Here is a 12,500-nt window from a genome sequence, read left to right as displayed (position 1 = left end):
ATGTTAAACGGTGGGGCCGTATATCTGAACGACATAACCGGTCATATGGAAGTCCGAATTTAGCCGGTTGTTCTACTACTCCCCTAGTATTTCCTCCGGACATTATGTAAATGTGCTGTGTTTGAGGAGTAGAACATGCGGTTAAAATCACACACACACACCTAGTGAGAGGCGTGTTGGTGGCGTTTCTTTTGTCGTCCATGTGGTTAGATCTGCCGGTGTTATGATGGGTGGCATAGTGCTGTCCAGAAAATCTCCGACCTGGAAAGATGCAGACATCCAGAAAATCAAAGACATGGAAAGATGCAGACGGAGCTACTGTCCATGAGGGCATACAACATTTTGATAGAACACATGAAGGGAACGGCCAACTTTGTTCCAAGCTCCTTACGTAAATGCAATAGACACATGGGGAGAGGATGCTTTTGGAAAAAAATAAACCATGAACAAACGAACAACTTCACTGTTATGTTAGTATTTTGTTTGTTGTTTAAAAACGTTGTATGATGGCCTGAAGTCTTGAGTTAGCCTACTGACTTGGCTGGTAGCCTACCATAAAGTTTGTGCATGCTCTCTCTCTCCAACATAAATCAGATTCTGGTACAACGTTGAAAACAGATAAATGTGTTTATTCGAAGCACACATACAAATACTGTAGATCAATTTCAAGTGTGCACTTACTTGACTAGCCTACTTCAAGTATTAGCCTACGCACAATAGATTTCTCTTCTTTAGCCTACATAATGCATAGGCTACACTTTGTAAACAAAAGCAGCTGTGACAGGCAGCGGCCGCGATATATTCTTTGTCATATCTCGTGATCTTGTGAACTCTACAAGCCCCCCACCCCACTCGACAACCACCACGAGATTCTGTAAATGCGTGTATGTCGCTCAGGTTCACGATCCATTATAAGATCAGCGTAAAGGTCCGCAGGTTAGCATCATATCTGAATCATCCGAAGGGTAGGACCTCCGTTTGACAAACCTCCGCATATACTCCGGAGGTTATATCTGAAAGCGCTTTGTGTGTGTGAGAGCAGGAGACTTGTGTATGGCCAGTTCCTGAGTGTGTGTGTGTGTGTGTGAGAGCAGGAGACTTGTGTAGGGCCAGCTCCTGAGTGTGTGTGTGTGTGTGTGTGTGTGTGTGAGAGCAGGAGACTTGTGTAGGGCCAGCTCCTGTGTGTGTGTGTGTGTGTGAGAGCAGGAGACTTGTGTAGGGCCAGTTCCTGGGTGTGTGTGTGTGTGTGTGAGAGAGCAGGAGACTTGTGCCAGGGGCCAGTTCCTGTGTGTGTGTGTGTGTGTGAGAGCAGGAGACTTGTGTAGGGGCCAGCTCCTGAGTGTGTGTGTGTGTGTGTAAGAGCAGGAGACTTGTGTAGGGCCAGCTCCTGAGTGTGTGTGTGTGTGTGAGAGAGCAGGAGACTTGTGTAGGGCCAGCTCCTGAGTTTGTGTGTGTGAGAGCAGGAGACTTGTGTAGGGCCAGCTCCTGTGTGTGTGTGTGTGAGTGTGTGTGTGTGTGTGTGTGAGAGCAGGAGACTTGTGTAGGGCCAGTTCCTGAGTGTGTGTGTGTGTGTGTGTGAGAGAGCAGGAGACTTGTGTAGGGCCAGCTCCTGAGTGTGTGTGTGTGTGTGTGTGAGAGCAGGAGACTTGTGTAGGGCCAGCTCCTGAGTGTGTGTGTGTGTGTGAGAGCAGGAGACTTGTGTAGGGCCAGCTCCTGAGTGTGTGTGTGTGTGTGTGTGTGTGTGAGAGAGCAGGAGACTTGTGTAGGGCCAGCTCCTGAGTGTGTGTGTGTGTGTGTGTGTGAGAGAGCAGGAGACTTGTGTAGGGCCAGCTCCTGAGTGTGTGTGTGTGTGTGTGAGAGCAGGAGACTTGTGTAGGGCCAGCTCCTGAGTATGTGTGTGTGTGTGTGAGAGCAGGAGACTTGTGTAGGGCCAGCTCCTGAGTGTGTGTGTGTGTGTGTGTGTGAGAGCAGGAGACTTGTGTAGGGCCAGCTCCTGAGTGTGTGTGTGTGTGTGTGTGAGAGCAGGAGACTTGTGTAGGGCCAACTCCTGATACTAGAGGCTTTATTCTACAGCACACAAATACAGTACAAATAATTTCTGACCAATCAGATCGTTTGTTTAACATTTCTGACCAATCAGATTGTTTGTTTAACATTTATTTAATAGCTAATATTTGAAATGGCACATTGAAAATGTTGATGTAAAAAATGTATTTGTCTTACAGGTATGTACATATCATGTTAAAAAATATAAGATATTTGTCTTACAGGTATGCACATATCATGTTAAAAAATATAAGATGTTTGTCTGACAGGTTTGCATATATCATGTAAGCATTTATAGTGCTCTAGTCCTATATCCACCCTGGTGGGAAAACATATTTACACATGGGAAACATAATGAATAAAGATATTATGACATACAGCTCACAATGAGTAGTTATTCACCATCATTTGCAAATTGGTAATGACGGAGAGGCCAATATGAAGCATAGCTGAAGACGCACTGTCACAAGATAAGCTGAATACATTCATTATTGGTGTAAGTGTTGCTTTTTCCAGGCCATGTTTTCGATGGTAACCCATTGTCAGTCAATAGTGAAAGTAATTAACTGTGTATAACTGTTTTGTCGTTGACTGACACCACAGTGAGGTTAGTTTCACTTTGCCAGTGAGTTGAAATAATAGACAAGTGCAAATGCGTGAAGGCTATAGGCTACTCTGCTAGGTTTTAGTAGAGCATGGTTTAGTGGAATACCTGTTCCATACAGTCTGGTGTGCAAACAGATTCCTTCAAATGCGCCGCTGACTATGAAAATCCCGATGAGTGGATAACGAAAACACTCCCAATGTGGACTGGACATCCATAAGCTTTTCGCCAGTAACCATGCGTTGTGACTGTCGTGGCCCATAGCGCATAACGTGTGTCTTCTGCATAGTGTGTTTAGCAAACACACATTCACGTGTCCATGAGATCAACTTGACCACGAGTTACATGTTAAACTGAGTCTATGTGGAACAATTAAAACATACTGTATACATTTAAACAGCATCTTTGTATAAACAATACAAAATATTGTATACATTTTAACAGCATCTTTATGCACAAAATAAGGCATACATTCAAACAATCTCTTTGTGGAAAAATTAACACATACTGTACATTTAAAGGCCCCCAAAGAGTTGATGGAACATAAACTGGAAGAGCTCTTCTGCGGCACTCTTAGCAGGTCACATTCCTGCTAATATAGACTAAGCAAGTTGGTCAACTTTTTATAATTTGTTTAAGTAATAAACAAAACGTGTTAATAAACTGAACAAATCAATGGTTCTATGTCATTGTTGTAATGTATGAAATACATTTATCTTCATTTATCAATTAGTTTCCTCAAAATTCACCAGAAGCCACCATTAATTCATTTTCCCTTCCGGCGAGGCATACCCCCAGAGGCAGACCCCCAGAGGCAGACCCCCAGAGGCATACCCCCAGACCCCCCTGCCACTTGGAGGGTCCAAAATGATTTTCCTTCATAGGGCCCAAAATTTGGAGCAGCGCCCTTGAGTCAGACCTGAGTCCATACGCGACTTCAATGTGTAAGGGAGTCCGACACAGTCCAAACATGTCTTCAACTGAGTAGGACACATCCACTATGGGCTGAGTAGAGTAGGACACATCCACTATGGGCTGAGTAGGAGAGTAGGACACATCCACTATGGGCTGAGTAGGAGAGTAGGACACATCCACTATGGGCTGAGTAGAGTAGGACACATCCACTATGGGCTGAGGATGGAATGGGCTGAGTAGCAGCAGGACACATCCACTGCAGTCACATCCACTATGGGCTGAGGATGGAGTGCAGCAGCTCTCACTGCAGTCCACACTTGCTTGGGCAGCACTTGGAGCCCCCAGCAGAGTTCTGAGTTGAATTCATCAGACGTCTTCGCTCCTCCTCCTCTTTAGCCCCTCCCTCTTCTCCATCAGACCCCTCCCCCTCATCTTTGGTCCCCTCCCTTTTCCCCAGCTGACCCCTGCTCCTGCTCCCGCCTGCCGTCCTCCAGGTGTGTGTGTGCTGGTGGCGTGCTCCTCCTCCTCCTCCTCCTCCTCCAGGTGTGTGTGTGTGAAGGTCCCCAGTGCGCAGCTTTGCAGCTGAACTCTGCGGTTGCAGCTCCGCCCCCAGTCCTCTGGGTCTGCGCACACAGCTTTAGCACATCTCCTCCTGACAACACACACACACACACACACACACACACACAGCTTTAGCACATCTCCTCCTGACAACACACACACACACACACACACACACAGCTTTAGCACATCTCCTCCTGACAACACACACACACACACACACACAGCTTTAGCACATCTCCTGACAACAACACACACACACACACAGCTTTAGCACATCTCCTCCTGACAACACACACACACACACAGCTTTAGCACATCTCCTCCTGACAACACACACACAGCTTTAGCACATCTCCTCCTGACAACACACACACACACACACACAGTACTTACATATGTTTAATCATTTACAAATGTACAAATCTCAGAGAGAACATTTTTGTGCGTATGCAAGCTTTGTACATGAGGCCCCAGGTCTACAACACTCACCCTGTTAGTGTGAGGTGTATTGTGAGGTAGCCTACTCACCCTGTAACTGTGAGGTGTATTGTGAGGTAGCCTACTCACCCTGTTAGTGTGAGGTGTAGTGTGAGGTGTATTGTGAGGTAGCCTACTCACCCTGTTAGTGTGAGGTGTATTGTGAGGTAGCCTACTCACCCTGTAAGTGTGAGGGTGATGTGAGATGTATTGTGAGGTAGCCTACTCACCCTGTAAGTGTGAGGGTGAGGTGCGGATGACTCTGAGTTTCCCTCAGTGTGAGGTGTATTGTGAGGTAGCCTACTCACCCTGTAAGTGTGAGGGTGAGTTGCGGATGACTCTGAGTGTGAGGTAGCCTACTCACCCTGTGAGTGTGAGGGTGAGGTGCGGATGACTCTGAGTGAGGTAGCCTACTCACCCTGTGAGTGTGAGGTGCAGATGACTCTGAGGGCCAGATGTACGTACATTTGCGAACGTAGCGTTATCAGCGCCATGGACACACCGCAGATTGCGAGCGCTGAAAGTTTTCGTCGAATTTATCAATCGTTCAATCCTTAGTGTAAACTGCACCTTTCTCTGCCCTTCTCCGCCCATAAACGCAATTCTACGAATGTCCACAACTGAATGGCAAGCCTACAAGCGCAGTTGAATGAAGTTAACTGATGACAACATTAAAAAGAATCAAACGTTTAGCGATCATGAAATAATACCATACATGATAAGATGTCAACAAGCAGGGAGATAATGAAGATCAGTAGTTCTACTCAAACTACTTGTGCACGTAGGGCTATGGGAGATTGGTCAAATCTAGCAAGTAGGAAAGTTTAAGTGAATGACGTGAAAGTGAAAGTAAGACATGAAAGGCCAACGAAAAGTTAAGGTTGCTTTTGATAGTACAAATACTTTCACCACAAAACTGGTGTTCTAAATAGCGATTTTGTTGTCTTTGAAAGGTTCTCTTATTGACGCATTGAACTGCAATGTGGATTAACACCTGCTTTTACAAGGCGGAAGTATTTAGGCGCAGAATAGACGTGCGCTTTCAGGAGCAGTCTTTGTACATACCGCGGAATACATAACTAGGCTTTTACTCTTCCCCTCCCATCTTTTTTTTAAACTCCCACTTTCCCCTGGATCCTCCCATGAATGCATATGCATGACATGACAACGCCAATCTGCCACTTTCAGCTCCCCCGCGACAGGCAGTTTTGCTTTTACATCATTGCGGCCTGTTTGTACATACCTCGCAATGATTTTACACGCACATTGCGAAACAAATACGCCTGAAATGGGCGCAAAAGCATTAGTACATCTGGCCCTGTGTGAGGTAGCCTACTCACCCTGTGAGTGTGAGGGTGAGGTGTATTGTAAGGTACCCTACTGACCCTGTGACTGTGAGTGTGAGGTGCGGATGACTACTTACCCTCTAACTGTGAGTGTGAGGGTGAGTTGCGGATGACTACTTACCTTGTAACTGTGAGTGTGAGGGTGAGTTGCGGATGACTACTTACCCTGTAACTGTGAGGGTGAGGGTGAGTTGCGGATGACTACTTACCCTGTAACTGTGAGGGTGAGTTGCGGACTCTGAGTTTCCCTCAGTGCGAGTACTCCGTCCTGCAGGCACCGCACCCCTTCCTCCAGCAGCAGTCTCTCCCCACCCTCTCCAGCATCCACCCTTAGAGGAAAACAATCACCAGTGAGTCTCAGCAGCACAATGAGCTGATCCTGGACCCATATGAGCTGATCCCGGACCCCTAGGACATGATGAGCTGATTCTGGACCCCTATGAGCTGATCCTGGACCCTATGAGCTGATCCTGGACCCCGAGCAGCATGAAGGTAAAAGGTGAGTGTCTCCTTACATGATGGCTAGTGTGTGGTAGTATTGGTGAGAGCAGCGTGTGTGCGGTAGTATTGTATGAGAGCAGAGTGTGTTCTTACATGATGATTGCTAGTGTGTGGTAGTATTGATGAGAGCAGCGTGTGTGTGGTAGTATTGTATGAGAGCAGCGTGTGTGTGGTAGTATTGTATGAGAGCAGCGTGTGTGGTAGTATTGTATGAGAGCAGTGTGTGTGTGGTAGTATTGTATGAGAGCAGCGTGTGTGTGGGAGAGCAGAGTGTGTTCTTACGTGATGATGGTCAGCGTGGGGCAGTTCTTTATGAGAGAGCAGAGTGTCGCTGCCCAGTTCTCAGTCAGGCAGCTGAGGATGAGTTTGATCTTCTGAAGGCCAGGGACAGACGACACCTGCTCCACAAACTCAGGTGTTCTGCCAGGTAACAAACACACACATCCATCCGTCAGAGTGTATCCACAAGTGTGTGTGTGTGTGTGTGTGTGTGTGAGTGAGAGAGAGGTGTGGCACACATACCCGGCGTCTAGCTCTCTGAGTGTGTGTATGTTGTGGAAGTGGAAGCTGGCGATCTGGGAGTGTGACATGGCGAGGGCGATGTCTGTGATCTGCGCTTCTCTGAGCGGATTCAGCTGCTTCCTGTACTCCACCATCAGCCTGGAACAAACAGAAGCAAAGCCTTTAAAGGGGACTTCTACACACACACACACACACCACCAGCCTGGAATAAACAGAGGAGCAAAGCCTTTAAAGGGGATTTCCGGTGATGTTTCATAGATATCAATTTCTGGAGGTCACTGAGCACTGAGCACTGAGTACTGAGCACTGAGCACTGAGCACCGAGCACTGAGCACTGAGCACTGTTGATAGGAAAAAAAAAACTAAACCAATCGGCTTTACCCACCTAGCTCGAGTTGCTGCAGCCAGGCAGCTACAGTGCTACACTCTGGGGGCATGTTCATGATCTACAGTGCTACACTCTGGGGGCATGTTCATGAGCTCCAGCACTGCACTCTGGGGGCATGTTCATGAGCAGCTACAGTGCTACTATACACTCTGGGGGCATGTTCATGAGCAGCTACAGTGCTACACTCTGGGGGCATGTTTGTGAGACCCAATGTTCATGTGATGTTGTGAGTCATCATTGTCAATAGGGATCCTGGCTGTCATTTAATATGCCATCCAGAATAATACACCATCCAGAATGATATACCTTCCAGAATAATATCCGTCCAGAATAATAAACATCCAGAATAATACACATCCATATTAATAAACATCCAGATTAATACACATCCAGAATAATACACATCCAGAATAATAAACATCCAGATTAATAAACATCCAGAATAATACAAATCCAGATTAATACACATCCAGAATAATACACATCCATGCCTAAACACATTGTCAGATACCGTTCAGCGGCTGGACTCACAGCAAGGCTCTCACTGGAGCAGCATCTCAGATACGCTCTCTTTCCCCTCCCTGCACACTTCTCTGTGGATGGGACCTTTCTCCTCTAGAGGACTACGAGGAATTAAAACACTGAGCAGAAACTCACACAACGTTGCTGTCCTCCGTCTCCACACTCAGAAAAGAGCAGATGTCGTCTCCACGGGCTTCAAGGTCGGACTCGGCCACTCGGAGACTGTAGCATGAGCAAGAGAGGTGGCATGAGGGTCAGGAGGAGAAGGCCCCCCGTCAGGGCTGTAAACTCAGTTGGAGGATTAAAGGGATATTCCACCATTTGGGGAATTACACTCATTTTCCACCTCTACTTGAGTTAAACAATTTATTCATTGATTAATCACCCACTATGTGGATACTGTTTTTAGAATTGATTTAGATTAATTGTTATTTAATATAATTTGTATTTTAGTATATTCTTTATCTTCTACTGTCCTTATTGCTTAGTTGTATTTTTTTTTTTATATACTTTTAATTACTTTTTTCTGCTGTTAGTTTGTGTGTGATGTCTGTATGCTACTGAGACCTTGAATTTCCCCTTGGGGATCAATAAAGTATCTATCTATCTATCTAACAATTGATTTTTACCTTTCTCCTGTTCATCTAGCCGTTCTCTGAGTCTGGCGATGCCAGTTTTAGCTCCAGCCTAGCATAGATCATTAAATCTGATTAGACCATTAGCTTCTCGCCTGCTAGCATCACGTTTAAAAGTTTAAAAGGTAATTTTCCTATTTGAAACTTGTCTTTTCTCAAGTTAGAAAGTGTAATAAGACCAACGGAAAATGAAATGTGGTTTTCTAGGCTGATTTGACATGGAATTATACTCTCATTCCAGCGTAATAATCAAGGAACACCATGGGCGCAGCAGCACGATATCATGCAGCACCTGAAAATAGTCCCTGTAGGCTAACTTCCAGCAACAAGGTTGAGCTGCAGCAGACGAATTGGTTAGTGACTGGCTTATTACGCCTGAATGAGACTATAGTTCCAAAAGTGGTATCTCCAGACTCAGAGAACGGTTGGATGAACTGGAGAAAGGTAAAAATCATTATTATTTAACTCGAGGGAGGTGGAAAATGAGTATAATTCCCCAAATGGTGGAATATCCCTTTAAAGGTTTAAAACAGTCTTCAACATCCACGTCAGGGCTAAGTTACATACTGCAAGCTCAGTTTAAAATTGAAACTGGTGTTCAGTTTAAAATGGTCTTGAAAACCGTTCATATCCATGATGGCGCTCCTCCATTGATGAGTTGCCTTCTATGTACTATGGCGCCACACATGGCATAAAGTGGGATTGCAACAGCGACAGCCCTGCGCTAGCTCTTAATGACCAAGCTTCAACATTATTATTTAATGTTAACTACAACTAAAACAACTGCACATATTGCTCTTAAAGACCAAGCTTCAACATTATTATTTAATGTTTACTACAACTAAAACAACTGCACATATTGCTCTTAAAGACCAAGCTTCAACATTATTATTTAATGTTTACTACAACTAAAACAACTGCACATAGTGCTCTTAAAGACCAAGCTTCAACATTATTATTTAATGTTAACTACAACTAAAACAACTACACATAGTGCTCTTAAAGACCAAGCTTCAACATTATTATTTAATGTTAACTACAACTAAAACAACTACACATAGTGCTCTTAATGACCAAGCTTCAACATTATTATTTAATGTTAACTACAACTAAAACAACTACACATAGTGCTCTTAAAGACCAAGCTTCAACATTATTATTTAATGTTAACTACTGTACAACTAAAACAACTACACATAGTGCTCTTAATGACCAAGCTTCAACATTATTATTTAATGTTAACTACTGTACAACTAAAACAACTACACATAGTGTGCTTCAACATTATTATTTAATGTTTTTTAATGACCAAGCTTCAACATTATTATTTAATGTTAACTACTGTACAACTAAAACAACTACACATAGTGCTTTTAATGACCAAGCTTCAACATTATTATTTAATGTTTACTACAACTAAAACAACTACACATAGTGCTCTTAAAGACCAAGCTTCAACATTACCCTTTTTACTCATTACTAATAATGAAACGCACGCATTTCAAGACAGAACAAAAAAAACACTGCATGCATCAGATTAGTGAACTTGGCCAAAAGCTCCACCTGAGGCAGCAGAGAGGAGAGCCGTGAAAGCAGCCGCTTCCGTTAACAGATGCTTTGGTTTGGCCGGCAGGAAGCACCACACAGCCGAGAGTTTGGCCAGCAGGAAGCACCACACAGCCGAGAGTTTGGCCAGCAGGAAGCACCAGATAGCTGAGAGTTTGGCCAGCAGGGGGAGCCAGACAGCAGAGGAGAAGAGACGGCCAGAGGAGGTTGGCAGCAGAGCGGCAGAGCTTGACAGGAGAGAATATGATGTCATTTGACTGACAGCGTCAGAGTGGTATGATGTCATTTGACTGACAGCGTCAGAGTGGTATGATGTCATTTGACTGATAGAGTCAGAATGGTATGATGTCATTTGACTGACAGCGTCAGAGTGGTATGATGCCATTTAGACTGATAGAGTCAGAGTGGTATGATGCCATTTAGACTGATAGAGTCAGAGTGGTATGATGCCAATTGACTGATAGATTCAGAAGAATTTTATTAGAGGATGTCAGCAAGCACAGCACATAGTACCCAAGCACACAGATTCATTGTTTAAGTTCAGTCTTTTCTGGTGAGAGGACAGTGTGTGTTTTAGAGGTGAGAAGAGAGTGTGTGTTTTACCTGCAGCACTCTAGAGGTGAGAGGAGAGTGTGTGTTTTAAAGGTGAGAGGAGAATGTGTGTTTTAGAGCTGAGAGGAGAGTGTGTGTTTTAGAGCTGAGAGGAGAGTGTGTGTTTTGAGGAGAGTGTGTGTTTTACCTGCAGTACTCTAGAGGTGAGAGGAGAGTGTGTGTTTTGAGGAGAGTGTGTGTTACCTGCAGCACTCTAGAGGAGAGAGGAGAGTGTGTATCTCACCTTCTGTACTCTAGAGGAGAGAGGAGAGTGTGTATCTCACCTGCTGTACTCTAGAGGTGAGGGGAGGGTGTGTGTGTTACCTGCAGTACTCTAGAGGTGAGAGGAGAGTGTGTGTTTTGAGGAGAGTGTGTGTTTTGAGGAGTGTGTGTTTTACCTGCAGTACTCTAGAGGTGAGGGGGGTGTGTGTGTTACCTGCAGTACTCTAGAGGTGAGAGGAGAGTGTGTGTTTTGAGGAGAGTGTGTGTTTTACCTGCAGTACTCTAGAGGTGAGAGGAGAGTGTGTGTTTTGAGGAGAGTGTGTGTTTTGAGGAGTGTGTGTTTTACCTGCAGTACTCTAGAGGTGAGAGGAGAGTGTGTATCTCACCTGCAGTACTCTAGAGGTGAGGGGAGGGTGTGTGTGTTACCTGCAGTACTCTAGACATGAGGGGAGAGGGGTCTGGACTAAAGAGACGAGGGCGGTGGCCCACTGGTCAGTCAGGCAGGTCACCTGCAGCATCAGCTTCTGCAGCCCTCTCACAGCATGCAGGAAAGACAGATCAACACTACACACACACACACACACATTACACAGACGCACACACACACACACACACACACACACATATACACACATGCACACACACACACATTACACAGATGCACACGCACACACACAGACACACACATTACATAAACATTATCAGACGTAAAAGGTGTCTTACAGAAGTAACACTAACCTGTCATCAAACATGTAAGGTATCTTAGAGAATTTAGCAAATCTGTTGGTGAAACCTACCCTTCTGGCAGTCCACTGATAGAGCTGAGGTTCAGGAACACAGTGGTCCATTCAGATTCCTCCGAGGGGGTTGCCATGACGAGTGTGACATCAGAGAGCAGGTCTCCAGTAAGGTGCTTTACATTTAACCTAGAGGGCACACAGCACCAAAGTTTCTCTCCAACAGAAACTACAAATGCACTAACATGCCTTTAACCCAACCAGCTGGGCTTGTGGAGTCTTTACACGCTGTTACAGACAAATGCACTAACATGCCTTTAACCCAACCAGCTGGGCTGTTACAGAATTATCATGACACCATGAGGCATAAAAAAAGAAAAGGTTTGGTTAATTTTTTTCCCCCCTAGTGGCAGCAAGGGATAGGTAGGAAATCAGTCCCTCCAGGATTTCGCAAGGATTTTTTGAGATTGTTGCGACCTAAAATGCCTGATGACAAATGCTAAAATGACAACTTTTCTAAAAAATTGCGATGGAAGTTGCGGTGTTTTTAGCTGTTTTTCTTGGAGAAATGTGTGGAGGAAGTGAAAATTGCAAAAATAGTTGCGATTTTTTTTTTTTTAAATTGAGGGCAATTAAGGTTAGTAGGACCAAAATCACACTGATCATCTTGATGCTTATTAAAAAGGATAAGTAAAGGTAAATAGTAAGGTTTACAGAAAATCAAAGTAGGCCTACTTTATTTGTGTAAATGCTTTGACTAGGGTCATTCACAAAGCAGTATAACCAGGGTTCCCACTCTAAGTGAAATTTAAAATTCCATGACTTTTCCCTGACAAAAAAACAAAATTTCCATGACCTACTTTA

At 44.6% G+C, this 12,500-nt stretch overlaps 1 protein-coding gene across 1 annotated transcript in view; it reads right to left on the bottom strand.

Annotated features, from left to right (window-relative positions):
• LOC125284326 overlaps positions 1–12,500 on the bottom strand; it is a 36,383-nt gene that overhangs the window by 1,619 nt on the left and 22,264 nt on the right. The window contains exons 12-19 of the mRNA XM_048228239.1: positions 11,697–11,825; positions 11,326–11,463; positions 8,021–8,107; positions 6,976–7,113; positions 6,736–6,873; positions 6,162–6,281; positions 4,028–4,217; positions 3,582–3,781 (exon numbers count right to left, since the gene is read on the bottom strand). Coding sequence (XP_048084196.1) covers positions 3,582–3,781; positions 4,028–4,217; positions 6,162–6,281; positions 6,736–6,873; positions 6,976–7,113; positions 8,021–8,107; positions 11,326–11,463; positions 11,697–11,825 — 1,140 coding nt within the window. The remainder of the gene's footprint in view (positions 1–3,581; positions 3,782–4,027; positions 4,218–6,161; positions 6,282–6,735; positions 6,874–6,975; positions 7,114–8,020; positions 8,108–11,325; positions 11,464–11,696; positions 11,826–12,500) is intronic.

This window comes from Alosa alosa, chromosome 19 (assembly GCF_017589495.1).
Source record: "Alosa alosa isolate M-15738 ecotype Scorff River chromosome 19, AALO_Geno_1.1, whole genome shotgun sequence".
NCBI classification, from domain to species: Eukaryota; Metazoa; Chordata; class Actinopteri; order Clupeiformes; family Clupeidae; genus Alosa; species Alosa alosa.
Note: the sequence above shows the minus strand (reverse complement) of the source record. Positions and strands in the feature narration are given on the sequence as shown.